Here is a 27,802-nt window from a genome sequence, read left to right as displayed (position 1 = left end):
TCAGTATGGTAATGGGAGACCTTGTACTGTATGAGGTGCCAACCTTCCAATAAGATATTAAGCCAAAATCCTCGCTACTTGGCCTTTAAAGAATTCATGATGTAGCTCATGAGAATAATAGCATTAATCCTAGGTTATATTCCAGTCTCATCGGTCTTAATTTAGGGATGCAATTTCATATTTCTCCACCTTATCTGCTGCTTAGCAGAGCTGTTTCATGGCAGTACATAGATGGGTTCTACTTTTCAGTGGTGTCTAAAGATAGACAACTTCTGCATTTGTAGTACTTTAGGATAAACAGCACAACATCAATGCATGCAAAGACATTTAGACAAAAAAAAAATCAGTACTCTGCTTGTGTTTTAATTCAATGTCTTTAATTTCCCAAATGCCAAACCTTTAACCAAATGTGAACTGTGATAAATGGTGCAACTTTACATCTTTTTATACAAATTAAATTCACAAGAAAGAACAGTAGGGAGCTTTTAACAGTGGCAGCAAAACTGGTTTAAAGCTTTTTTTTTTGGCTTGTGGGGGGTGGAGTATGTGAATCTGTAAAATTTCCTTTAAAATAATATCTTCTAAAAAATGAAAGAAGCAAATTTTACATCAAAAAAGGAAGGCGAATATGTTCTACTGCAGGCAATGTTGAGTAAAAAAACTGCAGGTCAATCAGGACTTGGTATATTGTAATACTGTATATACAGGTGCTTAGCAAGTGACTTGACTTTTTACAGTAGGAACAAACCTTTCACCTGAGGAGCAATGAAATTCATCAGGCATGAAGAGCATCAGGAACAGAACTATCTGCATAACGATGGTACACGCTAGAGATTATTTATCACCTATGGCTTACCGATTTTCAATATCTGAATGCTCTGCACACCTTCCGATTGCCAGTGATGTTACTTCTGTTAGCTGTGCACAGTCTATATGAAAGGGGTCTTAATGATCCAATGTTCACTGTTCCATTTTCACAATAGTTTTAATAGGCCAGCTAACTTTACAAGCACCCTCGATATCACTGTCCTATACTGTCCAACTCCTATTTGAGGCCTGGTATGGTGAGTAATTATGGTTCTAAAAGGCTAGCCATCTGGATATAATACTAGCCAATTCAACTAAAAGTCTCTGCCAAATTCAACAGCATTTTTAAGTGCTGAACTGTTGGAGATTTAAAGGAAACCTCCAAATCCTGCAGGAGGTCAGTCTTTAACAATTATGAACACCCTCCACCCATCTAAGATGCCAATGGAAAATGAGAAATGCCATTATTTGCTGCTTTTTAAGGAAAAATATCATAGTCACCTTTCCCTGAAGAAGCTTATACATAAATGGAAATGGTCAGTATTGCAAGAACACTACAAGACATTTAGAACATGTTTCCAACACACCTAGTGGGCTGACTGAGGAACTGGCATTTGAAGCTGTTCTAGGGGGCACCAGAAAATTGGCCTTACCAAAAAAATTAGATGGGGTTACCTATAGTGATGGAACGTCTAACAAACTATCAATTCAATTGTGAGGGTTTCTAACATTTCTAATATAATGAACACATTAATTGCAAAACCCTTTCTATTAAATCCAAAAGGTTGTATGGTTCTGAATGCAAATAATCATTCTCATGCTGTTGCAAAGGGGAGGCTCTTCTGCAGTGTTCTGGATTGAGAAAGGACTATGAGCTAATAATTAATAGCTAGTTTACAATTAACATTGTCAATAGTATAGGGCAGAAATAAAAAGTCCTTTTATATAGGACTGTAAGAAACCAAGGGATTACATACTTTTAAAAATCTTAAAAAATACTTATTCCCCTGACACACAGGAAGATGTGATCCATGCCAGTTTACAGATTCTTCATAGAAAGAAGAAAGCTTACGTTTAATCTGTTTTACTTACCATGAAAACAGTTTAAATACTCTTAAAAGTTTTCATGGTGGTGTTTTGCCTTTGATTTCCCTACTTCCAAAACAAAATCAGCTTTAAAAGCAGCTCAACACTACGTACAACACTAACCCAAAAAAAGAGGTTTTGCAATTCACCAATGGAGGTATGTTACAATGAACACAGACTTCACCTAGATAAATACTGAGCTTGAACAGACAGAAGGCAAAATGTTTCGTGGTCTTGGTTTCAAGTCAAAGTGAATTCAGTGCTTCAATACTGATGAATAATGTTCATGTGTTCATCATGGTTAAAAGCAAAACTTCAAAGTGAACATGTAAAAAGGTGATGGTATTGAAAAGGTGATAGACATACTTCAAACACTTATAAGAAACATTATATACAATACTATAGAGTAAAAGGGTTCAAGTGCCATTTTGAAATTTAACAATTTTCCTACTTCTTTTAAAGCAACATTTAGCAATTGCCCAAACAGATTTCTTGTCCTAATACTCTGCTGTACAGTATGATTTCAGGAAAATTATGGAATGGGGAATAACTGCTTTTTGGAAAATGCTGGTACTTTCTTCTCTCTCATTTTGCGAACATCTCTTTGGGGGATAAAGCTGAAAATGCAGTGGAGAAGCAACAAGAGCTCGCACTGAGAATATCTAAAATGACACTTCTGGCTCTTTTAGAAGGAGTGTGCTCTGGGTTGCTGAAACTGGAACTTTATCATTTACTGTGGTAAACTCCAGTTCTAATGGCACAGAGTTCTCTTACTATGAAAGCACTTTCTGAAAATGTTCTTAAAACAAAAACTACAACCGACAGCAAACCCACTTTTCAAAAAGAGCAGCAAAACTCAAGTCATTGTAGGGAAGAGGTGGGGAAGGATAGTTGAAGAGCTTTTCGCCAGCACAAGGCACTGAAGATTGACAAGCCAGTCTCACATCCCCTGGGAAAACAGTCACATGCCTTGTGGGACAAAATGTGGAGGCAGAGCAGATGAAGCCATGTAACCGACTTGGTGAGTAGAGTTGGGGTATAGAGGACCAAGGACTCTGGGCTGGTTGAGGGGTGGCCAGGGCGTCACATAGCGATAAGCTGGCAGCACCGGGACATAAGGATCGTACATCGGGAGAGGCTGCTGGCTACATTGATCAGGCATTATGGGATAATAGACAGCTCCTTGTGCAGACAGAGAGGGCTCCACATTTAGTATGGCTCCTTTGGGGAAAGAAAAAAAAAATTAAGAGGAATGAACCTTTTTGAAGTAACAGCTTGAAGTCAATCTCCTATCAGAGATCTTTCTGCTGCAATCTGAACCATTTAACTAAAGGTAAGAAACATCTCACCACTGGTAGTGTCCCCTCGTTGGTCTGCTACTTGCACCCCCTCTCCATATGGCTGATGTGGCAGGTTCTGTTCTGCCCGGGGAGCCGACCCAGAGTAGGACTGGTACTGCTCAGCAACAGGCTGCTGGTATAGCTGCTGCATCTGGACTGTGGCATTCCAGCAGTTCTGGTGGTACCACTGATAGGTATCACAGACAGACTTACATCGGTATTGGGAAGCCCATGTTAAACATCCCTTCTAAACAATACAGTAGCCTTGTCTCAGCAAGATGTGCAACAAAGCAAATTATACAGCTGCAATATAAACTGGTGGAAAAAAGAAACGCAACATCTCCTCCTCCACTCTCTGGCCCTCCCGTCTGCGTGGAACAGGCTGGACAGAGGCTCATCCATGAAGAGGACCTGATGCCACTGCTAACAAGTCCACTGCAGCCTCTGTCTGGCACAAGCCAGTCAGGTGTGACGTCTAGAAGGTGTGAGCAGAGGGCCTCCGATAGGTCGCCTTGCTCTAAGGCCAGCAGCATGGAGCCTCACTGTCCTGTCACTGATGCAGACATTGTGTCTGTTGGCAGGTTCAGCAGCAGTATGAGTGGCAGATCTGAAACGATCTCTCAGATGGACCAGTCAGATGTATCGGTCCTGCTCTGGAGTGGATGCTGGAGGACAACCTGATCTTGGACAGTCACGTATCCTGCTGGTCTGTTGAAACCTTCTCTATAGTCGGGACACAGTGGAGTGACTTACTCCATAGTGTCTGGCAACGCTGGCACATGACATGCCTGCCTGCAGCATGCCAATGGCCCTCTCCCTTGCTTCTGGTGACACTTGAGGTATTATGGAAGGCACAGAAACCTGACTGAATGTGGCCTTTTTCTTATAATGACCTAACCTTCTAATTAAGGCCTTCTTAAAGGTGACCTGATCAGGCATTGTTCCACCTGAACCTTGTTGGGTAAAAGTGCACCTAACAAGATTCCGTGTGACTGGAAAGTTGCAATGCCTCACTGCACAAGCTGTATTGCTGGTCAGAGGGCTTAAAACAATGTGACAACTTTTTGTGAAAGTACATAAGCTATAACTATAGTATTCTCATTCCAGAAAATGTTGTGCTTCTTTTTTACATCAGTATAGTAGAAATTCCCACAAGGAAAAACACTAGACATTAGCATTTCTGACAAGCATTGAAGCCTTTTAGAAACAGGTTTATTCTATGTTGAAAGCAAAAAAGAAGCAATATTTAGAACATGGAGCCTGAAGAACAGAGTTCAGAACCTGAACCTCCTTTACCCAAAAAAGGATCCACATCCAAAACCTTGCTTCTTTCTTTTCAGGGTGGAATAAATCTTTACCTGTTCCTTTGCAGCCTACCTACTTGAACATGATTTGATTTCCTTATGTACATCATCATTTGCTGTCAGAAGGATGCAATTCAAGAATCATGAATCCTACAAGATCAAACTAGAGCAACCTCACCACCCTAGCCCAGGATGCATACACTCAGTCCTCGAGATATGAACATCCTGTCCACACAAACAGCATATAAACCGGTTCACAGAAGAATTATGATTTCACATGGTGGAAGAGTGAACACACAAAATACATGAACAACAGAAGGAGGCTCTCTCATTAGTATTTTGGGGGGGTGTAGTGACTTACTCACTCCATGTGGCTTTGTTTTACATGAATATTGACTTTTGCATTTTAATTATGAATATTCATAGCCCTAAAAATGAATAAGAAAAGTTAAAAATGCAAACCTTAGAAACGAAATCTGAAACTCAACAGATGAGATGGAGAATGACCTGAGTTATGAATGGGGCTTTTATTATTAATACCAAGGCTACTGATGTTCATAAGTCGAGGATGGTTGAGTTCTGCCTTCTGGTAGACTACCAACAGCTAACTGTACAGACTACACTGACCACATCCTGGATTTTCTATAAACTCTACTTCTTATTCCATTACTTCCTATACATGTTATACCATTTAAGTCAATATTTGCACTACATATTTACAGTTGAGGAAGTTTCTTAAATGAAGTAGCTACATCAATATATAATGAAGTCACTAGAATTCAACTTACCTGCACTCCTAGGTTGAAGTAATACTGGAGAACCTTGTAATCTAAACAAAGTATAAAATATTTATACCCTGAAGTTAATAATTTTGTATTAAACATGAACATTTCAAAAGGGGTTATGACAATTTTCTTATTTCATCTTCATCGGTATAGTGAAAACAGGAATTACAAATAAAGCATTATAGATGTTGTGGTAACTACATGTTAATATGGAGATTTTATGAAAATAGTGAACTTAGGAGTTTAACCTATATTAATACAATCATATTAACGAGTAATGCCTATAACTTCAATAGTACTATTTAATATATAAAGCATTTAGAAACTGCAACTTAAGTGCTACCACAGCTCTTTCAATTCAGACTATCAAAAACGGTGCAGACATTAGCTTGAAGCCATCTTGCCTCTGGGGAGGTCATTCCCATTAGGGTCGCAGGAATAAGGTGGAGGTGGGGGGGCGCTCACTGGCTCCCCGGCCTCGTTCACAAACACAAGGGCACTGGGAGGGTAGGGCAGCGAGAGGGCGGACAGCACAACTGCAGGAGAAAAAGATGAGGCCAGCATAGCCATATGCAATATCTGACTAGCAAGGTGCCAAACCTGCATCTTTCCTAACTGCACTAGGCTCAGACCTCTTGGGAATACCATATGGGAAAAAAAAGCTTCAGTGTACAGCATTTCTGCTCTTTTATAATACTACCTCTCAAAGGGACAATACACCTTACACTTTATATCTAAAAGGGTCCTATTCTATGTAAGAAGTCCAAAAAATTAAAAAAAAAAACAATGTACAGTACCCTTGCATGTAGTACTATGATAATTCTTGCAAGACTTATTGAATTGTCTCTGTAAATTCCTTAGAATTTGCTCACCAGAGATTAGATTGTAAATGGGGATATTCAGTGTGGATTAAAAAATAGATAAAGTTGCTGGATGGTTGCGTGTGGCCTGTAAGGTGATGCAATAACCATTTCTAACAACCAAACCATCAACCCAACTATAGGTTTATAAACTTTCAGAATTTAAGAAAATCTTTTACATTACAATTTGTATAGCTTGTCTACACAGTACGTAGAAGTTTGACAGATGCGTCATTGTCCCCGTTTTATAATTGACAATCAATGAAAACACATTCTCAATGTTAAAAAACCAAATGGTTTTGAATATTTGAAAAAAAAAGTTACAGTACCCAAAACAATATTTCAACAAATTCAAAGCAGACTTAAGTCATGAAACTAGAACTTATTTTGGTTTTATAGCTGGTCTGTATTCTACTTCTGCACTGCAAGGCTATGCTGTAGAAAAGTTTTGGATAATGGATTTTTTTTTAGCTAGGTCTAAGTACCTGGTCTTCCCACAGAGTGCTGGGGTACAACCATTGGCTGGATGACCGACTGAGAGGAAGGGGCAGAGGACACCGTGCTCTGTAAGCTCCCCGTGGAGTTGGTTGTGAAAACTGCAGGAGCAGGAGTGACTCCAGGAGAGGACATCACAGCAGAGCTCACAACCACCTGCAGGCAATAAGAGAAATGTGTCATATACCGAGAGTTCCTACTAAACAGGAGTCAAAACTGGGAGTGCTTAACCAGCCTCCGTAACATTGAGAAATGAAATGTAAACTGTTGAGGACCACGGCTGTTACAATGGAGTTAATGTGGTCCAATTTCCTAATAAAGAAGGGTCTCTAGACTTCCCATAGTTTAAGGATTGGTCTTGCAGGTGTTTCTGATCAGATCCCATATATCACCCCCTCCAAAAAAAAAAACTAAATCCTCCTCTGGCAATTTCCTTCACACAGACACGTTTCTATAACTGAAAACCATACTGTAGATGAGCTATAAACAAATTAATGCAGCTAATATTCCAAATAGCATCAACAAGGTCAATTGAGATTAGGGATTTATTCTCAAGTAGAAAGGACAGGGCATGCTTTTGGGGGGGTGGGGGTGGAGCTGACAGTGCTGGTCAGAGATCACTTAATTTAATTAAGTACACTGCTTATATTCATCAACTCGGTACAGTCGCACATTGTCAATGCAGGAGCAGTCACAGTATTCCTGGCTGCCAAAAGGCATATTAAAAACACAAATATAATAAATATTCACACTCTGCCAATGAAGTCCCATTTAGACAAAAAAAGGTATGTAAACCCACAAGACAGTCCTCTGTGCTGCTTTTCTGATGCAAAAAAGACCAAAACTCAAAGAAAGAAATGTGAGTATAGTGCTCATGTTTAAAGACAGCCACTGTTCTGTTATACAAGAGCAGAAACAGTACCTGTGGAGAGTAAGTATAAGTTGCAACACCCTCTGGTGGTGAACCTGCATGTGATCCTCCTTCTTGAAGGGATTGCAACAGGACACGTTCACCATTAAGGGCATCCTAGTGCGGCAAAACATTATGGGAAATGAAAACTCAAATTTGTAGTGTTGACAAACAAGTGGCCATTATGGGCTACTCAGATTAGCACCCTAAACGCGTGGTGTTCAACAATTTAACTACATTGCTCTGGCTGAGGAGAAAAAAAAGCTGCCGCACTGAGCACAGAGGCAAAAATATTCTTAGAACTTGGTCACTAAACTTTTAGTTTAGCAGAAACCATTCAAAAACCAACTATAATTTTAGAAATCTTGATGTTTACTAAAATTGTATAAAACTTATTTTGAAAACTATGTAAAGCAATTTTGATGGTTTGGCAAATACAATAGTGCAGGACTAATGGTACAGAATATAGTGTATAGATCTCAGTGTTTATGGCTTTTAAGTTCCAAGAGCACTTTACAATGTGAATCAGTTGCAGAACTTACTAAGTTATTGGTGGATTCTGCAGCTGCATACACTGAAGGACTCTGGTATCCAGGTTCTAAATGAGAAAGGGTTTAAAGAGCTTGCATGTTTGATTTATTAATCCAGCAAATTTCAGTTGCATTCTAGGCAATCCAATAAGTACTCTTTAATAAGGAAGAGGCACTACAGGGAGAGAGAGTGAAAATGTGTAGGACATTTAAATTTGAGGAGTTAAAACTTTTGAGAGAACAGAGAAAAGAGCAGCACCATCCCTCTCTTTACTAAAAAGCATCACGTCCTCTCAGCATAAGCCTAAGAGGCCAGAAGTGCTTGCCAAATCCCAAATGTAAAACACAGCATGCGCAGTTTGAGGTCTTGTTGATATAACTCAGGGGCTATTACCTGAACCCATACTTTTCATCTGGACACTTTCTTTCTTGTATTCATATTTTCTTAAAACTTGTACAATGTATCAGTATACAACGTCAACTTATACAATCACAAAGAAACATTGAAATCGTCAACCCAAGAACATGCCAAGATAGAGTAACCATTTAAGAAGAAAGGTTCCACATTTTAAAAAAAGATTCCATGATATATAGTATATTCTCAAAAAAGTTTGCTCAACTGCACTGTCACAGTACCAATGTTTTTAGACACATGCTTGATATGCAATTAAGTTACATTTACTAATACATGGTTTCTGCAAGCATATAGTGTCATAGGAAATGGGTGTCACAATGAAGGCAGCTTTAAAATGACCACAGTGTTAGTATTCTATTTTAAATTATCAGCACTGATTTGGAAAGGATCCCTACGAGAAAGGACAAAGGATTTGATATGAAAAAACTGCTGAAGATCAGAATGAACGCTAGAGTGCAATATCAACACCCCATGTCTTCTACAAGAGCTGTATAGCTGGTAAGGTGGGTACAGCATACTGACCTGGGGCAGCATAAATGTAATCCTCTGCATATTCACCTGAGAAGACAAGAATGATCTTCACAGGGGAGGCAAATACAGCACCAGACAGTTCCATACATTGAAAAGAACAGACTGTTTAGTGTGCTTTGTGTGAAAATATAATTTTGAATCTTAGGGAGCAAATAAAAAAATATAATGTGCAAGTTCACATTTAGCACTAACAAAAACACACAGCAGACATAGGGTTCAACACCATCTCCATCATATTCACAAGTGAGGAAAGGACTCTTTTTCAGAGCCATTGTATTAAGCTATGTTTTATAACAAAGTTGTTAACTTTTTTCCTCTTTCTGGTTTATAAATATTTAATTAGTGGAACACAGAATACAATATTGACGTAAAACTCGCAGCAAAACAAACTTTAAGAAATGAAGCTTCCCCTTATTACAAATGTATACCTAGGGCCCGCTCGGTTAAAATGCACTTTGGATACTACGATGACATAAGACGGAAATTTAGGGTTACTTAATATTCCCCTAACACTCCTGAAGTTGACAAAATAGAACAGCTCACAACGGTAAAAAAAGTAAATGGTCAAAAGCAGAAAACCTTCAGTAATCAATGTCCGCATTAACTAGATAACTTTGCTACAAAAAAAAAGCCTGTAACTAAAGAATATATTTGATTACAACTTAAGCCATTAATTGGAGGAATTGGTAGGAAAAAGTTAAAGGGTGTTACAATTGTGAAAAGCATAAATTAACTATTTCAAATGAGGATTTTCATCACCAGATTAGAGAAATATTGCTGATCTAGAGACCATACAAAAGGAGAGCCTCACAACTCAGATTATAATTTTTTTTTAATGGAAAAGAGTCTTATATTAAACTAGACTCACGTAAAAAAGGATTGATCCAAAAATCAGCAAACAATGTGAATATCCAAACAACTGAAAATTAAGTTGGATGGTTTTTGAAGTAAAAATAATTCCTTAAACAGATGATTCTGGAAATACACAACTAGCTCCCTGAATGCATAGTCGACACATGAATGACTTAAACAGCTGGATGGAATTTCTGGACTATTAAGCTACTTGCAGCCAAGAAATAAAGAGGATTTAATTAATCACTCCTTTATAGTCTTATGTTCTCATAAAAAACAAAAACAGAAAATGGCATACATGTCTCTGTAGTTACACTAGATTTGTGCATAATGTGTTTAACTTTAACCAATGGTGTCATCAGCCTGTATACTGTAAGCAGCACTGGGCACATCCTGTAAATCTGTGCTTACCACTGTTGCTTCGTTCATCCACATCTTCCTCAGATGAAGTCACAGCCTGTTTCCCTGATGGAACAGGACTCGTGCCCCGCTGTAGCCAAAATGCTGCAGAAGCTGAAACCACAGGACCAGCAACAGCCTGTCCCTGGAAAACAAAGATGGATTCATGACAGCTTCACATTTTACCAAACAAGAGGTTTGCCTTGAAATAGAATCTAAAAAGCCCATCAATTTTCTAAAGCCAAAAGGTATAGGAATTTAGATAAATGCCTGCTTTTTAAACCTGTATTTTATTCGTTTAACATACAAAAATCTGTTCAACTTTGTGCCATAAATAAAAAACCTTTATCAATATAAAGTTTTGTGATGCCTGGAAACATTAGTATGAATGAACACAAATTCTGCTACTTAACATTCTTTTCCAGTTTGACAAGGAAGTATAATGCTAGGGAGAAAGGAGGGAAGGGGAAATAAACATGAAATTCAAGAAACAAACTCAATAGTTTTGGATAGCAAAAATAATCCACATCTCCCAATATCTCTCAAACCTCATTCTGTAGTCTCAACTGTTTTGTGTTTCCCCATCTCAAATGTCTGCGATCACTGCAATCCAGTTTTCTTCAATTGTCGGATCTCTTTGGAACCATTATAGGCTCTTATAGGGGTTCATCACGTCACAATTTACACAAAATCGCACTCTCGCTTAATTTTAAGTTTGTAAAATGATTCTATACCCTCCATTAATTTGTTTTGTTACCAAGACTTAGTAACCAGCCAGAGAAATTGAGACTGCAGTTCCCCTTTAAGAAACTATAAAGATATGAATATAAGGGAGTACAAATGTATATTTGACATGTCCAATCTTTGTCAAAACCAATAACATCTTTGTGAAACAGGACAGTTAACAAATCATAGGGCTAATAGAGCATGTTAAATTAATATTTTTGCAACTCTGGGTCCACAAGAGATTGTGAAATGATTCACCAACATACAGAAGCTTTTACTATGGACTGCTATAATTTGACCTTGGCAATTGTTGCCAGATGTATAAACAAGGCGTTTACACTGAACACTACAACTTGCCTCCTAATTAATCTCCCAAGGACTACTGGATTGCATTACAAGCTTTTCTAACAGGAAAAAGTGGTTATTTACAGTAGTTTGTTTACAGAACTATACAATGGCTGAAAGATTCTAGTCTCCGCTGTAAAATAAGACTGCATCTTCATCTCTAGTTACTAGATCTGTATTCTGCATGTTCTATAAATATGAAGACAACAGGAGCTACAGTACATAAAACTGCATTGATGTACTGTAGCATACACAGCAAGACCACAGCTGACTCCATGGAGCACTGTACAGATCTTGACAGGGTGCTCTGTAGAACAGATTAACTCTGGGACCTACCGGAAGGGGTGGGAAGGCCGCCTCATCGCCCTCTTCTATCTCGTAGAACGCAACCGTGCCTTCCATTCCCTGCGTCTCCTCCCCATTCTCCGGCACAAAGTTGAACTGGCATTCCTTATTAACGCAGTGCACCTGCTGTCGCCCTCTGCTACAGGACCTCAAACACAAAACAATCCGCTCTTTTTAGAAGCCGAGTGCTTCATGTGGCATTAGGCCTGCTGTGCGATGAAGAGGATGAGATGAAACCCAGGTAACCCCATCAGTTTAACCAGACTTCTTTGGGAAGTAAACTCTCCATCCACTTGAATTTGGAATTTACTTTGAAGTAAATGGTTCCAAGCCTACCTATGAACATTTAAACACTAACTAAAATCAATAACTTTGGAAGGCAGGGCAAGAGGAGAGGTGTAATAAAGGAAATTAAATCAAGATGTCAGCTTGTACAGTACAGCAATAGCTAATGACCCGTGTCCCTGGGACACCGTTTCAGATGTTGTGGTTCAAACCATTTATTGCTCAAAATGTACATTTTAAATTTGAAGGGTGGACAAGATGAAGTTCTTTCTTTAGTTTTTTTTGTATATTGACAATTACCGTGATCTGTAGGAGTAACTGTCAAAGCTCTGATAACACCTCTTGCCGGGGTTGGAGCAGTACGGTATCTCAGGCCCGGCCAACTGGTGTCTATTTATGAAGCGGGCTGAATTTCTGTTTAAAACAAAGAAATTGTATAAAAAGAGGGCGGAGAGATTCTTCTACACAAGCCAAATCTCTTTAGTATTACACACAAAATTTTAAGTATTTTTACTTACTCTAAGTACCTGACAAATAAACCATAAAATTACAATTGTTTCTCATCGCTAAGTATAATTAGGTTTAGGCTTCTGGGAGGGGGAGCACAGTGACTCAGACTTTTCCACAATTCAAACAGAATAAGGGCCAGTAGCAGCAGCACCGGGTGAGCCCTGTAATGCAGACTGGGCTTGATCTGTGTTATTTAGTGGCTGGGACCTGGGTTTCTCAAGCACCAAAGGTGTGTGTGCTCAGAGTCAGGCAGGCTATTCTTAAGTCCTGTTAGCTTGTCAATGGGAGCTGCTGCATTCCTGTATGTTTTTTGGGAATGTTTCCAAAAGAAAGGCTCTGCAGTACTCCCAAACACATTGGCATGATAGAGAAGAGCCTTGCACATCTACAGATTCCACATTTGGGAGTATTAAGTTTATTAGTGGCACAACTTTTTTGAACAGCAGCCAAGACTTCAGAATAATTAAGATGACAACCACAAGAAATAATCACCAAGCAACAAAGAACAAAATTGGTTGAATGATGCAATTGCAGGCTTAATTTGGTTGGTTGGTTCCAGTCAACCAAAACATTAATTAAAATTGTATTACCACTCGATTCAATTATAGGAAACTAAGCGCACACACAAAAAAAATCAATCCACTAAAGCCTGTCGACATAAATCAAGCAGCTCTGTAAATTATACCCTTCATCAGGCATTCAGAGTGCAGAAAAGATCACATAGATGATGCTTCAAGAACACTGCTTCCCTTTGGCTTACATAACTTTGAGAACAGGTCTGACTGCAAGATAGATGTTCTTGCCAACGTGTACTAATTGTAAAACAAAATGGACACCTTGCCCTGCAAACGAATAAGGTACATGTCCTAGTAACCTGTACCGCCCAATTTTAAGCATGTGACAAACTCTTGAATTATACAGATGGAAGCCCCAGATAATAAAGTATTGCAGTTAAGTCTAGACACTCAGTAGGCGTGAACAGCTCTCACTTTCGGTCATCAACCACTGCTACTGCAAGCCACTTGCAGGAACTGATTCAGAGAGAGGTAATGTAGGTCCAGCTGATGGACTGTTTGAAGGTTTTAGGGCGTTTTTTATACAGTTGGGTACTATACTGTAACAACTTTGATGAAATACCCATTTTATCTGATCCCACAACCTTAACCACTTTAGATCAGTGGTTCTGGATTCATAACTATATCACATAAAAGACCTCATTAAGACAGTGTCCAAATCTATCCTGGGACCAATTTGAATCGTGTACCAGAAAACAAGGTGCAAAAAAGTCTAAGCTGAAGTTATCTGATATAGAAACACCAGACAGACAGTAATGCTTAGCGTGTAGATCGAGGAAGCTTATCCAATATCGTCACTTTTACACAGGAAACATTGTCCAAGAGCGCAGGCTCACCTGGGAGGCCCATAGCCTCTTCCGGGCCTCTGGTTCGAGGGATGGAGGCGACACTGCTCGTATGGTGCCAGGCCAGTATTGCCAGCAGGGTGGATGGCAGGTGACCTGCCAGAGGGGAGGCCATGTTGGAGACGAGGGGGCAGGCCAGGCTGCCCCCTGCTGTAGGCCATGGCCAAGTACATCTCCTTCCCACGGGGTTTCTTATAGAAACGTCTCCGGCCTCGCATCTCCTGATCTGTATCACAAGAAAGCGTCGTCCCATTGAGAATTAGAATCAAAAAACGTTTGTGTATATTTTCTTGGTCATGCAAAACTGTTATGGTTGATGTTTTAAAAAATGCTTCAGCGTTTTCTAGTTAGACAATAAATAACTTCAGCCACATGTTCACATAACTTTCCAATAATACTGTAATGTTTTGGGGTTCAGTTGGGCGCCCTTGCCGCCGCATCTGGTCGGCCCCCCACCGTCAGGGACGCGAACCCGGGCCTCCGGCTTCACTCAACAGGGACCCAGCCTGTTGAGCTAAAGAGAGATCTCCCTCCACCCCAGTGGCTGTGGGCCCTGCTATTACAGGGAAAGGCAGCGACATCACTGCTCTGGTAGACCGGCTTTCACACTCAATGGTGGCCGTAACCGTTACAATACTTTAAACGCATGTTGACCACCCAAAACACTGTCCAATAAACAAACATGGTTATACTCAAGCTCCTCTTCTTCACAGACCAGAATGTGCAGGCGTTATTTCATTTTTGCCACCACACTGTGAAACAAGTTCACAACTAATTCTATCCAATCAGAACATTCTTAATGAAACTATAACTGCTTCTGCATTTTACCAGATGTTTTGGGTGACAAACTTTATGATTAGTCACCATGTTAATGATTTAATATGTAGTCAAAATGTAATAGCCTCTGCAAATACTTGAAATTTTGTAAAAAAAGAAATGAAAGTCAGAAAACAAATAAAAGCAAAATACACCATAAAGTGTTCATTTAACTGTGCACTTTAAAAGTGAAATTTTGGCTTGATTTAAAACACTTTCTGAAGTTACACCTCTTTCCTCACAAGTAAAATAATTTTACCACTTTAGAGATTAAGATTTAATGAGGGCCTGCGAACACACAAAAGAGGAAGAATCGGTGAAACTCGAGACTTAAGTTACTGCACAATAAATGAATTTATCTGGACAATTGTAGCTTCACCAGTTTAGGACTTTGAAAACTAAACATGGTAAGAAGGTACCGACCTGTAGTTACATCTCTGCCAAGATGAAAATTAGTACTTCTAGTATAGTATTTAGAAACTATATACTCTTTACCAAGTAGCACAAAAAAGAAATGTGACCTTACAACACAGTTGGCATGGGGTACTGCTTAATTAAAAAGCAATCTTGCTAGATACTAATCACAGGGTGAATATTTTGGATAAGTCAGGAGTTCCTTATCCTGGTCCTGAAGACAAACATCGGCTAGTTTTTGTTCCGAGTTTTCAGTATTCTGAACTACTGAGCTCAGGTATAATTAAACCCTGCAGGAGTGAGTTCCCAAGACCAGGACTTGGTAAGTCATTTAGAACAACAGTACTTGACTTCTAGGCTGCAGCCAAAGATACTGGTTTTGCTAATGTACTGTTGCCGATTTAGAAAGTGTCCAACATCAGGTCCGTCTCCATCTGAAATCGAGATGAGAAAACACACCTAGCTCAGGTGGATACATGTCCGAGATCCGGCTGTATGTTCCTCCTTTTCTGTTGGGTGTGATGTTCCAGGCTGGCACCAGGTTCACAGGCCTCAGATTTGTTAGAGATACCAGGTGTCTGCAAAACATTTCACATGGGTCACCTGCCAGCAGTCTTTAAAGCACAATGGCTAGGATTTTAGATTCAATTCAAGAAGTTCTCCATAGACTGCAAGGAAATGGAGTTAAAAATCAGACTACGATGCACAAACATTATCTTTTTAGAAGGCTCTGAACACAAGCAAATGATCTCACTTTTCTCCAAGCTCCTCTATAAACACTGTCACCGCATTGGTGTTACGGCCCACCTCCTGGATAAAAGCATTGTAGTACTTCCCACCGGGCTCCAGGCGAACCTGAAAACAGAAGAAAAGGTTTCAGCATCATGCAACATTATGAAAAAAGAGAAAATCCTGAGAAGCCCAAAGGTAGCATCTAAGTCATATTATAAACAACTACAAAGCCAGCTCTCACATAGTGGGGTAAATTCATTTTACTAAGGCATCATTTTAACCCAAGTCAACCTGAACTCAATGTGCTCTGGATACTTCACTGTGTCTCAAGAAATGTAAACACTCATTTTCACAAACACAGCCATGAGAAAGAGATACTTCAGGTATTACAAGGTGCTGAAGCAAAAAGAAAAAAAAACATTTCAACTTTGAAGATTTTCCAGATTCTGTAGCTGTGGCTGTGCTGAAATCAGCTCTATACCTGGCACTTGTCACCCAAGAAGTACTGCCTCCCAGCAAATACCATGTAGTCTGTTTTTTGAAACTCTGCATCAAAAACAAAGGAAGAAAAAGTAAGTGAACATGGAATGATGGGAAGCAAACACCATTACCAGCATACTTGTCTCAACAAGGTACAGAACACTGTGCTGAAGTGAGCTTAGCATCTAGCACTCACATTCTGATCACTATAGGAAGAACTTTGGACTGAAGGGGCACAATTGTTGCCCCTTTTAAAACTGTCCACCTTGAAAAATCAAACTCAGTTATTAGAAATTGGGATTCTTAAAACCAAAGCCAGATTTAACAGTTATATAGCTTTGTAATCACCTACAATATTTTCTTATTTTCTTTGAATTTGTCAGGATGTCAGCCTCAGCTAAGTCCATTGTGGAATGACATACATCAACTAAGATCAGGTATTACAAGTGAAATAATTAATGCTCGGCCAAGTTACAGTTTGTCTCTCCAAAGCAGAGCTGATATTTTGAGTTAATTACCTGTATCGTTTCACATTCTCTCTCATTTTCTCAATTTAAACTGAAATTCCAATTATGAGTAGTAATATGGCTAAGTAAATACCTAGCAGCAATGAATGGATATACAGTAAGATTTAAATTTATTTGGTTACAAATGCTCCATCTTCCTTTCTCACAACATGAAACCATAACTGCTAAAATACCTTTTCTGCTGTCATGCCAGACATCAAACTCCACATTGCGGTAAATCTCAGAGTCCAGAGCTTTTAGCACTTTGTATGGAAAAGACACCTTTGGCAGTCCATCTGACATCTAGGACACAAAAGGCAGCTGTAAAAAGAGCTTTCACACAAGCTTAACAGCTGATGGGAGGAGTAATATCAGACTTACCAAGTGGACAAAACCTCCAGCATTAGTCATCCTAAAACAGCTATGCACCTGGAGAGCTATTAAGTCCCATAGATCACCCTTTCTATAGAAATCTCGAAGGTTGAAGAATATACAGACCAATGTGGCTTTTAAATCAAAATGTGATTTTAGATATTTAGGAACAAGTAAATTAATCTGGAGTTGGGATGCTGCTCTGTAAGAATCGATAAGGATATGAAACCAGCAAAGATGCAACCTGAAGAGAAGCAAGTGTTTGAAAGATGAGCAGATGGGTATTCAGTCTAGTGAAGAGCATGCAAGCCAGAATTTAGTCAGACCTCTGAACCACATCACATTAAACACCAGCTACAAAGAAACCGTTTCCTTGTCCCCCAAAAGAGTGTAAGTCAAAATAACTCAATTTAGATTGAATACTGAACAGAAAGCATTCAAACTAGTAGATTTCATTAATTTCAGTATGCAGATACCTTTTGAACCTCCAGAAAGTTTGCAGACTAAGCCTCATTTCCAAAGTGACAAACTAACCTGCGGTCCTCAGTCTCTCAGGTAGACTTTAACCATTCAAATCAACTAGCTCCTTTTTTAATCACTTCTTTCCAAACATTTCTTTCCACTACCTACAGTATGCTTCCGTCTAGCAAGGCAAACCATCCGGGGTCGCTGCTCGTCCCATATGTTACAAGTTGCATGATTTATCAGACCAAAGAGCTGTGCCACAGTCTTCTGTAGCAGAAGTTCCCTCCAACAGTTACAAAAGCAGATTACAGTGCCACTGGCTACACAAATCAGCTAGAAGTACTGTAATTAAGACTGTGAAGTATAATACAGAAGTGGCTCAGTACAAATTTGTTTTAGCAATTCGGGGACTTGCCAGATGAGGGCAAAACAGTTTGTTCCATAGACAACACTGACAACTGTAAATCATTATTCACATTATATATAGTTTAACATGATCAACATTGAGATCTCTCAGCAGTGGGCCATAGTCCACCCCCTCAGGTTTGAAAACAATTCTCACCTTAGAATCATCTGTACCAAGTTTTCCTTCACAGCGGTTCTGCCCACTTGTCTCCCACTCCTCCCTAAGGCAGATTTACAATCGATTATGAAATCCTTCTTTTAAAAACCTCAAAAAGTATTGTTAAAAGTCAGTTCTTTAATTATAGATGGAAATAATTAGCCAATAAAACAAGATTGTCCTTAGTGATATAGTCTCCAATGGCAGTTTATAAAAGGTCCAAGTTAATTCTCAACGTCTCTAGCAGGACTGCATTCAAAATAATAGTTCAGATGTTTCTGGTACAGGGAACAGGCACATTGAATACGCAATAACAGCTACAGTTTGCTCCTTTCAGTATTATTTTTGCCTAATTAGAGTACACAACGTCTTATGAATTCACACAGGTTATCTACATGAAATAAAGTCCAATAAACTGTAGCAGAAATTTATAATTTAGCCCTTGGGGTGAACAAAAAAAGCACTTTCGTCAAGCACGAAATACACATGTACAGATCTAGTCAAGTCTTTAATGCAACTGTATTTGACATGGGCTTTTCACATCTGTGCCTTGGCTATACAAAAGTGCAGTAAAACTTTGATTTTAAATTTGGTGCACTTTTAAAGATTACTACTAACATACTAAATAAATCAGTGTTTCCAAGGTTTTGTATGCTTTTTCAAAAATACACGTGAAAAATGTATTGATGAGAAAACTGAAAAACAGCTTTAGGTATGACCCAGACCACATCACCACTGAGAACTGACTTCAACTCCTGCAGGGCACTCCTGCTCCACTCTCAAAATTCTCAGATCCTCTTTCAGTTGCCTGCAGGCAACCATAAACTACAATCACCCACTACTGAGCTTAAGAATTTGCAAAAGGATGCAAGAATTATTCTTAAAAGTTTAAGCCCAGAGTGAAGAATTGTGGCAGACCTTTAGAAATAATGTATAACACTTGTATGCTCCAAATGAATTGCATAATGACACAATAGGAATGTCACAATGAGTCCTAACTGCATAACTTCATAAGGAATCATGCCTTCTATGTTTAATAAGAGGAGGCAAGGTCAGATTAGAGAAAGTGTACAACATAAGATGGGAACTCAGAAATGCATCAAAACATGAATCATGTCAGGTAAGTAATCTTTGCCCTTTAATATTTTCCAATTTATGCATTAAAGACAATACTTTCGCAGAAATAAGCCTCGTCATCCTTATCGTGGTAAAGGAGATGTGCATTAATGCTCGAACCACCATCTTGAAAAACTAAAGAAACATTGCTTGAATTGAGATGGGAGAAGTCATTTCCTGAGTTTATAGCATGTTAGAACAGTCTCTTATGGTTAAGCCTCCTCCCGGTGTAAACATTTTCCAAATTACTACAGTATTACAAAACAGAACCATTGTTCTGAAGCAGACTCCAAAATAACTAATAATAATAATAATAATAATAATAATAATAATAATAATAATAAGGAAGGGGGTTGGGGTTCTCTATATTCTGGAATGTGCGCATCATGGAAGGCCTTACTTGTTTTCTGAAGAGCTCCTCTGGGTCTTGTCATCAGGGGTGTCAAAGCTGGCATCCTCACTGCCCACAGAGGTGCTGTTGTGGTATCTGTGCCCGCCACTGTGGAAGGCCTCCAGTGCCCCCTGGATCTCTACCTCTTCAATGCTGAACACTCTGCTGTAAAGCAGCTCATACACAATACCTTGGAAAGAGAACAGCAAAATCAGAAAGCATCTCCGTGTGGCACCCTATAGACGTGAAAAGTTATTCATCCCGTAATAGCATTATGGGCAGCAAGGTAGCACAGTGGTTAGGTAGCACTGGGGTCCTGGGATTAATTCCAGTGGGTTTCCAGTTCCAGCTCCAGGCAGCAATGTGAACATAACACTACTTCCCATCATTTTTTTTTTCAGAAATGAACCTGGCGGATAGAAGATAGGTCCACCCCAAATATTCTGTTTGTCATTCCCTCACCAATTACATTGAGTAAAATGCACTTGTGAGTTTTCTCTTTACGCATTCGTGATCACTGAGAGAGATTAGCTGTTAAATACTGCTCCAGTAAAGCTCTGTAAACTTTTTACAAATCACAAGAATATAATTACAATTGTAATGACTAAAATTGGATACAACTGTGTCAGAGAGTCATCTTCCCTTTCAAATTAGTCTTAAAACCTTAACCTAAATTATTTAGAACTTAACTGGTTCTGTTACAGTATATACTGCTTTGCTCTTTCTGTATTTAATACCCCCTATCTACTGTCTCCTCTCATTATGTGTTTTCATTGTGTATTTCTTCCATTTGTTGTCATTCTGTAAAATGCTTTAAGAAGCCACCTTTAAAAGTGCTATATAAATTAAAGTTCATTATTATAATTTCAGAAGATGATGAATATTGCTTCTTTAGGACACAGTGGGTCACTTAGAATGTATTATAGCATAAAGGATTTTTATAAAAGTTTATATTTATAATAGTCTTATTTCAAGCACCTCAAAGTATATGAGACAAAATCTGGAGTAGAAATGCGAGATTTAAAAATGTTGTAAAAAAAACCCAAACACCCAAGAGTAATTACAAAAAATACCACAATCATTTCAGCAACTAGGAAACTAAGCTTCTAGAGACTTAACAGCTGACCTTCCAAGAACTACATAATGTGTATATCAAGGGAGCTATCCTTGACAAAAAGATTCAAATTATTTTTTTAAATCAAACTTAATATCTTAAGCAGTTAAAGAACCAAAAGTTGCTTGAGTCAATCAAGAGCTTATTCAAATAACTCAGCTGACACTGGAATTGGAGAGAGCACCTCTTGAACTGAAGTACTCACCTTGGCACAAGGCAGCGTCAGTTGGGTAGTGCTTTGGATAAACGATATCATAGTGGCCGTTATTGGAACAGCACAGTAAAATCTGAAACCAAGGGAGGGACAACTCAATGCACATGCTGTCTCTTGACTAAAGGTCTTCTCTAGGCAGTATTTTACCACTCATTTAATGATACACAGAAGGCCAACAGGAATGCTTCACCTTTTTGAATATTTGCAATGCAATCATATCAAAAGCCTTCACAAACTTTAATAATTCATGGTAAAAACTTGAAAGTGTTGAAATTGAGTTTCAGGTTCAATTACAATTTAATAAGAAAGATTGTGCTCTCTGTATAAAATGTAATACTGTACATCTGAGCAACACAAAAGCTGTTATACAATGCACTCAGAAGAAAATTAAAAACCCCAATCATGAATTTTTAATACAAATGTCTAGATCGATAAACTCAGCTAGAAATTCACAGTTGCTTTACATTAGCTGATTTAGTCATATGATAGGTAAAATATTATTTAAATTCTGCTGCCTGTGGCGCATAGAAATGGCTCCATCTGCTGTTTAAGAGCTGTCTCATCTAATTGTTAAAAGTACTACACAGTATTATGTTAGCACTTGTAGTCTTTTTCCTTAAAAATCCCAAAATATCAACACAAATACAGAAAAGGGGGGGTGGGGGGGTTAGGTGAACAAATATTCAAATCTTAGATTAAACCTCTTTGTTGTAGCATTCACAACCTCTGGTCCTTATGGCTCCAGTGTATTATCCTTTTTCCATTTCTAAGAGTAGCAACTGGGACAGTGCCAGCCACAAACCGCTAGACACCCGTCCAAAGAACAAGGTTTGCAAAAGTAACAAATGTTTTCATTCCAGCAGAGCTCTCAATTACCATAAGCCTCAAAAACTAATTTAGCCAATATAAGCACCAACTTTTACACAGTTCATTTTTACTTTAAATCTCACCAGAACACTTAAGTATTAGCTTAGGGTTAAACAATGGCAGATATCACATTAGTGCCACCTTCAAAGCAAGATAGTCTCTGCTGATTTTTTATTGAAAGACTGCCCAGAGAACAAAGTGTTTCCACAGATTACAAACCTGCCTTTTCTGTCTAGCAATTTCTTTTATTCCAAATCTAGGTGAGGCTTTTTCAAATATATCAAAATCAGTAAATGTCTATACAGTAACAGCACTGTACTTTGGTTATTTCCTAAAATGTTGCCATTCTCCACCCTCCAAAGAATCTCGCCAAACCTCTGCTAAAGGTTTTTGAAATATTTAGATATTTTTGTAATATTTTAGCCTACTATGCAAATTACAGGAATAACTATCGATAAAAGCTTTCCTTTTTCATCACACCAATATACTGTAAATACAGCACTGTTAAATATTTTCCTGGAATATGGTCAGTTTCTTGCATGTTTACTCAATTCTTAAACTGCAGTGCTCAGCAAGCCTAGGACTGTTTATGGTTTGCTGCTGAAATACATTATTATTTTGACTTCCAGAATCAATGGTGTTCAATGGTGTTCACAGGCACACTAATATTTGTTACTAAGTATTTTGTTTTTCCACATTTAGTGCCTTAAACCTCACAGTACTGCTCTTCAAGTAAAAAAAATTACTTCTGAGTAAATCAGGGAAACCTGATAATTGGCATTATGCACTTAAGGAAAGGATGTGAACTGTTGCCCATAGTGGTGAAGTAAAAAATATATCAAGCCTTTACCAGGGTTCACTTAAAGACTACACCTGAAATCCCAATCTATATTTTGGCTTGAAGTCAGGCGATGTAAACAAACGCAAATATTTTCCTTAGTTTGATCTGGGACATTTCTCCATCTAAAGTGATGGCAGTCAAATAATAAACTGTACATCAGCTGTAAACAAAACATTCGCACCCCTCTCTTAACCTTCAAATAACAGGGAGACTGTTACTGAATGCCTGCAATCTTTTTCAGAGCCCTAAGCACCTCTCCAGAATCACAACCTACAGGAAAATCTTCAAAATCCTGTACATCAGACCTCCTAACCATAGGATAAGGACAAAAAAACCCTGGTTGTGACCATGCAGGTTAATGATAGGTGTTTCAACCCAAGGTTTGCCTCAGTCAGATGGCTCATTATTTAAACAATTGCAAAAAATACAGAACTATGCCAGGTTTCAGGAAAACGGGTGGTTTAAGAAGAGTGACAATCCTTTTCACAAAGCTCATTACCTTTTCTGGGCACTCATTCTCAGCAATTTCAGTAGGCGATTTTCCAGGGGACTTATAAATGATAAACTGGCGCCTACAATCAAATATAAAAACCAGAATATGGTTCAAAATAAATAAGAGGTCAAATTAAAAGATTTTGAAAAGCTGTCCAGTGAGCAATTCATAATGCAAACAGAACAGCATGAACCATGCATATTAAAACACTTACAACAGTAGCAATTCTGGGCTCCAGCTCAAACAGTTCGTAATTGAAAAACTATTCATCTCCAATTGGAACTACAGCACTAACACCATATGTGAGCAGGCTTCTTCACAAGCTCCTCTCAGATTACCTTAACGCTGACTAATCAACCCACTTGGGGAAAACATGCATGAAGAGCTTTCCGAATGGGAAGGCTTAATGGAATATGAACGTTCGGTTGCCTTGGGCTCGGTTCAAACTGAACTTGCTTTCAGTTCTAGAAAAGGTGTTCTTCAGGATCATAAACTAGTTAAGTAGCTATGATCACTGATCAACCCCTCAGTTACCTGTTCAAACAGCTCCCCGTTACAGGTGTTAAATATAAACGTCTTTCATAGCAGTGAAATCAAAACAAAACTTGAATCAATATTCTTTGAAGACACTTACCCAATTGCATTAATGAAGGTGTTGTGTATTTAACCTTGGCATTAATGTATATAATCCATATCTAGTGATTACTCTTCCCCAGCATAGTGCCGGTCCTTGCAGTTATGCAATGTTAGTGCTGTACTTCTTTTTAAAGTATTTAAGAAACCTCTATTAAGAACTTAATATCAGAACACTGTGATCATATTAAAACAATTACAGCTTAGAGGGAAGTATATACAGAAGGTGCCACAGAACCCAATTATCGTTGCACACTGTACCCCCACGGTAGAGAATAACTTACTTAAAGAGCAGAGAGAGAGCTTTAATCTCCACTTGGCCAGCCGTTTCCTACAATGAAAAGCATTAAAACAAGAAGTGACACCATTACAGAACCACTTAAAGCTTCACATCAAGAGGAGTTTCAGGATAAATCACAGAGGGGCGTACCTTTGGATCTTCCAGACGCTGCAAGTACTTCTCAAAAGATCCTTCCACAAACTAGAAAGAAAGAAAACAGAAAAGGTATTCCATGATTAAAAATCCCAATTTAAGGGATTTTTAGAAAATTTAAAACAGGATTTTGTATTTATTTCTTCTATAACTATACAGGACCTCAAGGGACAACTAAGAACATAATGGTTACAAATGAGAGGAGGCCATTTAGCCTATTTGCCAGTTAGTAGTTAATTCATCCAACCAGCAGAGAAAGGAAGCCACAATATCTGCCTCAACTACACGGCTGAGCTGCTTGTTTCCTACTTCCACCACCCTTTGTGTAAAGAAAAGTCTCCTATTCCCGCTTTCAAATGCACATCCACTCAGTTTCCACTTATGTCCTTTGGATCCTGTTTACAGTTCATTCTAAAAAAAATTATACTGTAAATGCCAATGATGATTTTGAATACTTGTATCGGGTTTCCTCATCATCATATGAACTTTTTAAATCCTAAAAAATATTTTTTAAGGCTGTCAGCATAGGACTTCCAGGTTTTACCAGTCTTGCTGGTCTTTGATGGACTGGTTCCTGAGCACCATTTTTTTAAAGCAGTGGCATGTAAGTTTACTTAAAATATCTTCTAATGCATTTAACTAACTTAGAGTTAGCACCTGACACACAGCAGGAGTATGAAATTGGCCTGAAACTCAATTAGTGCGAATGGGGTACATAACCTTAATTAAACTGACACTATTGTTTAATTACCATACATGGCCCGACTACACTTGTTTTATTTTAATGAAGCCATCATTTGAAGCCACCTGTTTAAAACATGCCATTTACTTTACCTTCATGCTAATTTGCTTATCTTTCTGATTAACCGCTAAATCCGTTGTGCTGAGCTCTTTTCACCTCTGAACACGACAGAGTGGGCAACGCAAATATGGATTATATTATAATCTCGAAATTTGCATATTTAAAAAATAACTGGAAATAATCGAGTAAAATAGAAAATTACATCGCATTATTTTTCACACTTTTAGAGTCGATTGTATTAGCAGGTCTCATGCTGTAATCCATTTCATTTAGTAAAGGTTTGAAGCTCAGTTTGAGCATTCCTTCCATTTCAAAACCTCAACCTCCAAAGCCGAAAAGAAACTAAAATATTCAACTGCCTCAGACGTTTCTAAATTTACCTCAAACACCCAAGAAGTTTCAGTTACTCGTCCGAGGCACGTGGACGTCCCTACGTATATCTGTTAAAATGCTAGGAAAGCGTTTCTATTGCAGACGGAGTTAATTTCAAGTTATTTAAAATACTAATCTTTGAAGTGTATTGTATTCAGGATTCGACGAATTTGTCATTCTATAACCACTATTTCTGCAGCGTCAACTTCAGAACGATAAACCCCAAACCTTATAGCATTTCACACATTATCACGTCTTATTACACTATTTTATCAAGTTCAAAATAAAGGCACGATTGTGTTTGTCGACGTTTTAATTTAAATTAAATAGCATAAAAGCGTTTATTTTAAATGGAAATGAATGAGCCTTAATAATGTAATGCAAGACAACTTACAGGTTCAAAGTTGCACCTGTTGGCTCTCATGAAATCAACACAGGCTTTCCTGACGTCCTGGTGGTAATTTTGCGAGCAATAAAGCTAGAGAGAAAGATAATGTAAATAAACTGATACTGAATGCAACATTGAACAATTAACCCTGAATAACACAAACATAAGCTTTACACGAAATTATGCTTTTTTAAGTGTTAAGTCTCTAAAAATGGGAGAGCCAAGACTTTAACATTTCACACAATTACACATCTAATTACAATACTTTATCATGTTCAAATAATGTGAGAAAATCTTGCAATGTGTTTGCCTTGTTTTTACACTTAACCAACAAGTCGATAAACAATTGGGTATTAAGGTTTATAAAACAAAGATCACGACATTCACAAACACCGAAATGTGGTGAATTCGAAAATGTTGTGAAAGGTGCAACATCTTTATTCCAAAATATCTGTGCTGACTTACCTGCTCAGAAACCGCTCGGAAAAGACAGGACGCGTCCCTTGCTACCATTTTTCTGTAAAGGCCAATGCTTGCAAGATAATCATCCATGTTCATAAAATATTTCTTTAAGCCTTTTTGCATTTTAAACGCGGTACATTATGTCTCACCGTGTAGAGACGAAAGAAAGCGATGCCTGAAAGATTCCTTTGAGAGAGAGACGTTCGAAACGGCCCGGTACAAAAGTGCTCTAATTAGCAAAGCAATTTCAGGTGGCTAAAACGGTTTACGTAAATTAGAAATTGAGCCTTCTTGGCCATTTGTGCTTAAAAGCAAATAATAGTTTGTCCGAGACCTTTTAAGTTATTTTTGGGAGTTGGTAACACTTGTATAAATTGCATTTGGGCGATGTTTTTAGCTCAATGTTCGATATCGATTTGTTTGGAACTTCAAATGCGTACTAAAATGACTTAGATAAATCAAACTACTTTTTGTTAAGCGTGATTAAGTGTGTTTTCACAGCTTTATAATTTAAATACCCATTTTTTCTGACACCCGGCGTCTCAGGTGTACGGAAGCGCATTACTACCATCAGGGAAAACATAGTTTATGCGTTATCTCGTAATTACGAGAAAAAAATAATGAACATTTTCTTTGAATAAACCCCAGTGGAAAGTCAGTCCGTTCACACGCTGCAATGTTTGACATTGTCGTGAGCACTAACCCCTAAAGTTGTAGCTCGGCTAATGGTGGCTTCTAGGTGGTGTCATTACACAGGTTGTTCATACACTCAAATGATCATTTTTTTTTTCCCTTGATGGTGGCAATGCGCTTCCGTACAGATACACGTCACTTTGCAAGGAAAACGCACAAACCACTTGACATTTTTATAATCAAAATCACGAGTTTGAGAACTTTTTCTACAACATTAAAACAACATGGTGTTAACACAGTGTGATGTACACATACCACCAACCCCACATATGGCCCCGCCCAACAGCTAATTGCATTTTTAGAAACCGAACCTTTTTGTGTATTCGCAATTACGCATAGGCATACCATGTACGACATGGTGGAACCGCGGTGTATCGCGTGCACTAGATTTCCAGAATTGCTATTCTGCAGGTAATTATGCGAAATTAATACTTGCACAGAACCATATGAAGAAAAATACACCTCACTCAAAATAGGTTACAATTAAGCATCTGGGATCAACCTTTCTTTGATTTCTGAAACTCTTTATTATCTGTTTTCTGTTTTAAGGCTTAGCTAAGAATGCAATATTTTTGACGGGAGGAAAGATGTTCTGCACGCAATATCTTTTTAACCAGTAGATCCATGCTGTTCAAGCCCGTTGGTTTGAGAGTACACAGTACCCAGTAACCTTCAGAACCTTTCTTTGATT

At 38.4% G+C, this 27,802-nt stretch overlaps 1 protein-coding gene across 4 annotated transcripts; it reads right to left on the bottom strand.

Moving 5' to 3' along the window:
• Positions 1-355: 355 nt before the first annotated feature.
• On the bottom strand, positions 356-27,802 carry alg13 (ALG13 UDP-N-acetylglucosaminyltransferase subunit). 4 transcript variants are annotated; one of them, XM_088649095.1, is made up of 24 exons: positions 26,422-27,802; positions 25,963-26,046; positions 24,392-24,442; positions 24,246-24,292; positions 23,335-23,407; positions 21,119-21,200; positions 19,809-19,989; positions 18,293-18,356; positions 17,088-17,196; positions 16,389-16,453; positions 15,930-16,030; positions 15,635-15,753; positions 13,937-14,171; positions 12,316-12,429; positions 11,722-11,869; positions 10,327-10,459; positions 9,055-9,090; positions 8,130-8,185; positions 7,600-7,704; positions 6,668-6,833; positions 5,727-5,858; positions 5,326-5,366; positions 3,243-3,420; positions 356-3,114 (listed from the first exon to the last, which is right to left on the bottom strand). In XM_088649095.1, the coding sequence occupies exons 1-24, from the start codon at positions 26,539-26,541 to the stop codon at positions 2,855-2,857; spliced, it is 2,700 nt and encodes an 899-aa protein (XP_088505221.1). In that variant the 5' UTR covers positions 26,542-27,802; the 3' UTR covers positions 356-2,854. The 4 variants fall into 4 exon arrangements, with proteins under 4 accessions (XP_088505221.1, XP_088505219.1, XP_088505223.1 ...); XM_088649093.1 differs by having other exon boundaries at positions 11,722-11,878; positions 26,422-27,801; XM_088649097.1 differs by lacking the exons at positions 25,963-26,046; positions 26,422-27,802 and adding an exon at positions 25,229-25,521 and having other exon boundaries at positions 11,722-11,878.

Source organism: Lepisosteus platostomus, chromosome 10 (assembly GCF_059453375.1).
Source record: "Lepisosteus platostomus isolate fLepPlt1 chromosome 10, fLepPlt1.hap1, whole genome shotgun sequence".
Taxonomy (NCBI): domain Eukaryota; kingdom Metazoa; phylum Chordata; class Actinopteri; order Semionotiformes; family Lepisosteidae; genus Lepisosteus; species Lepisosteus platostomus.
Note: the sequence above shows the minus strand (reverse complement) of the source record. Positions and strands in the feature narration are given on the sequence as shown.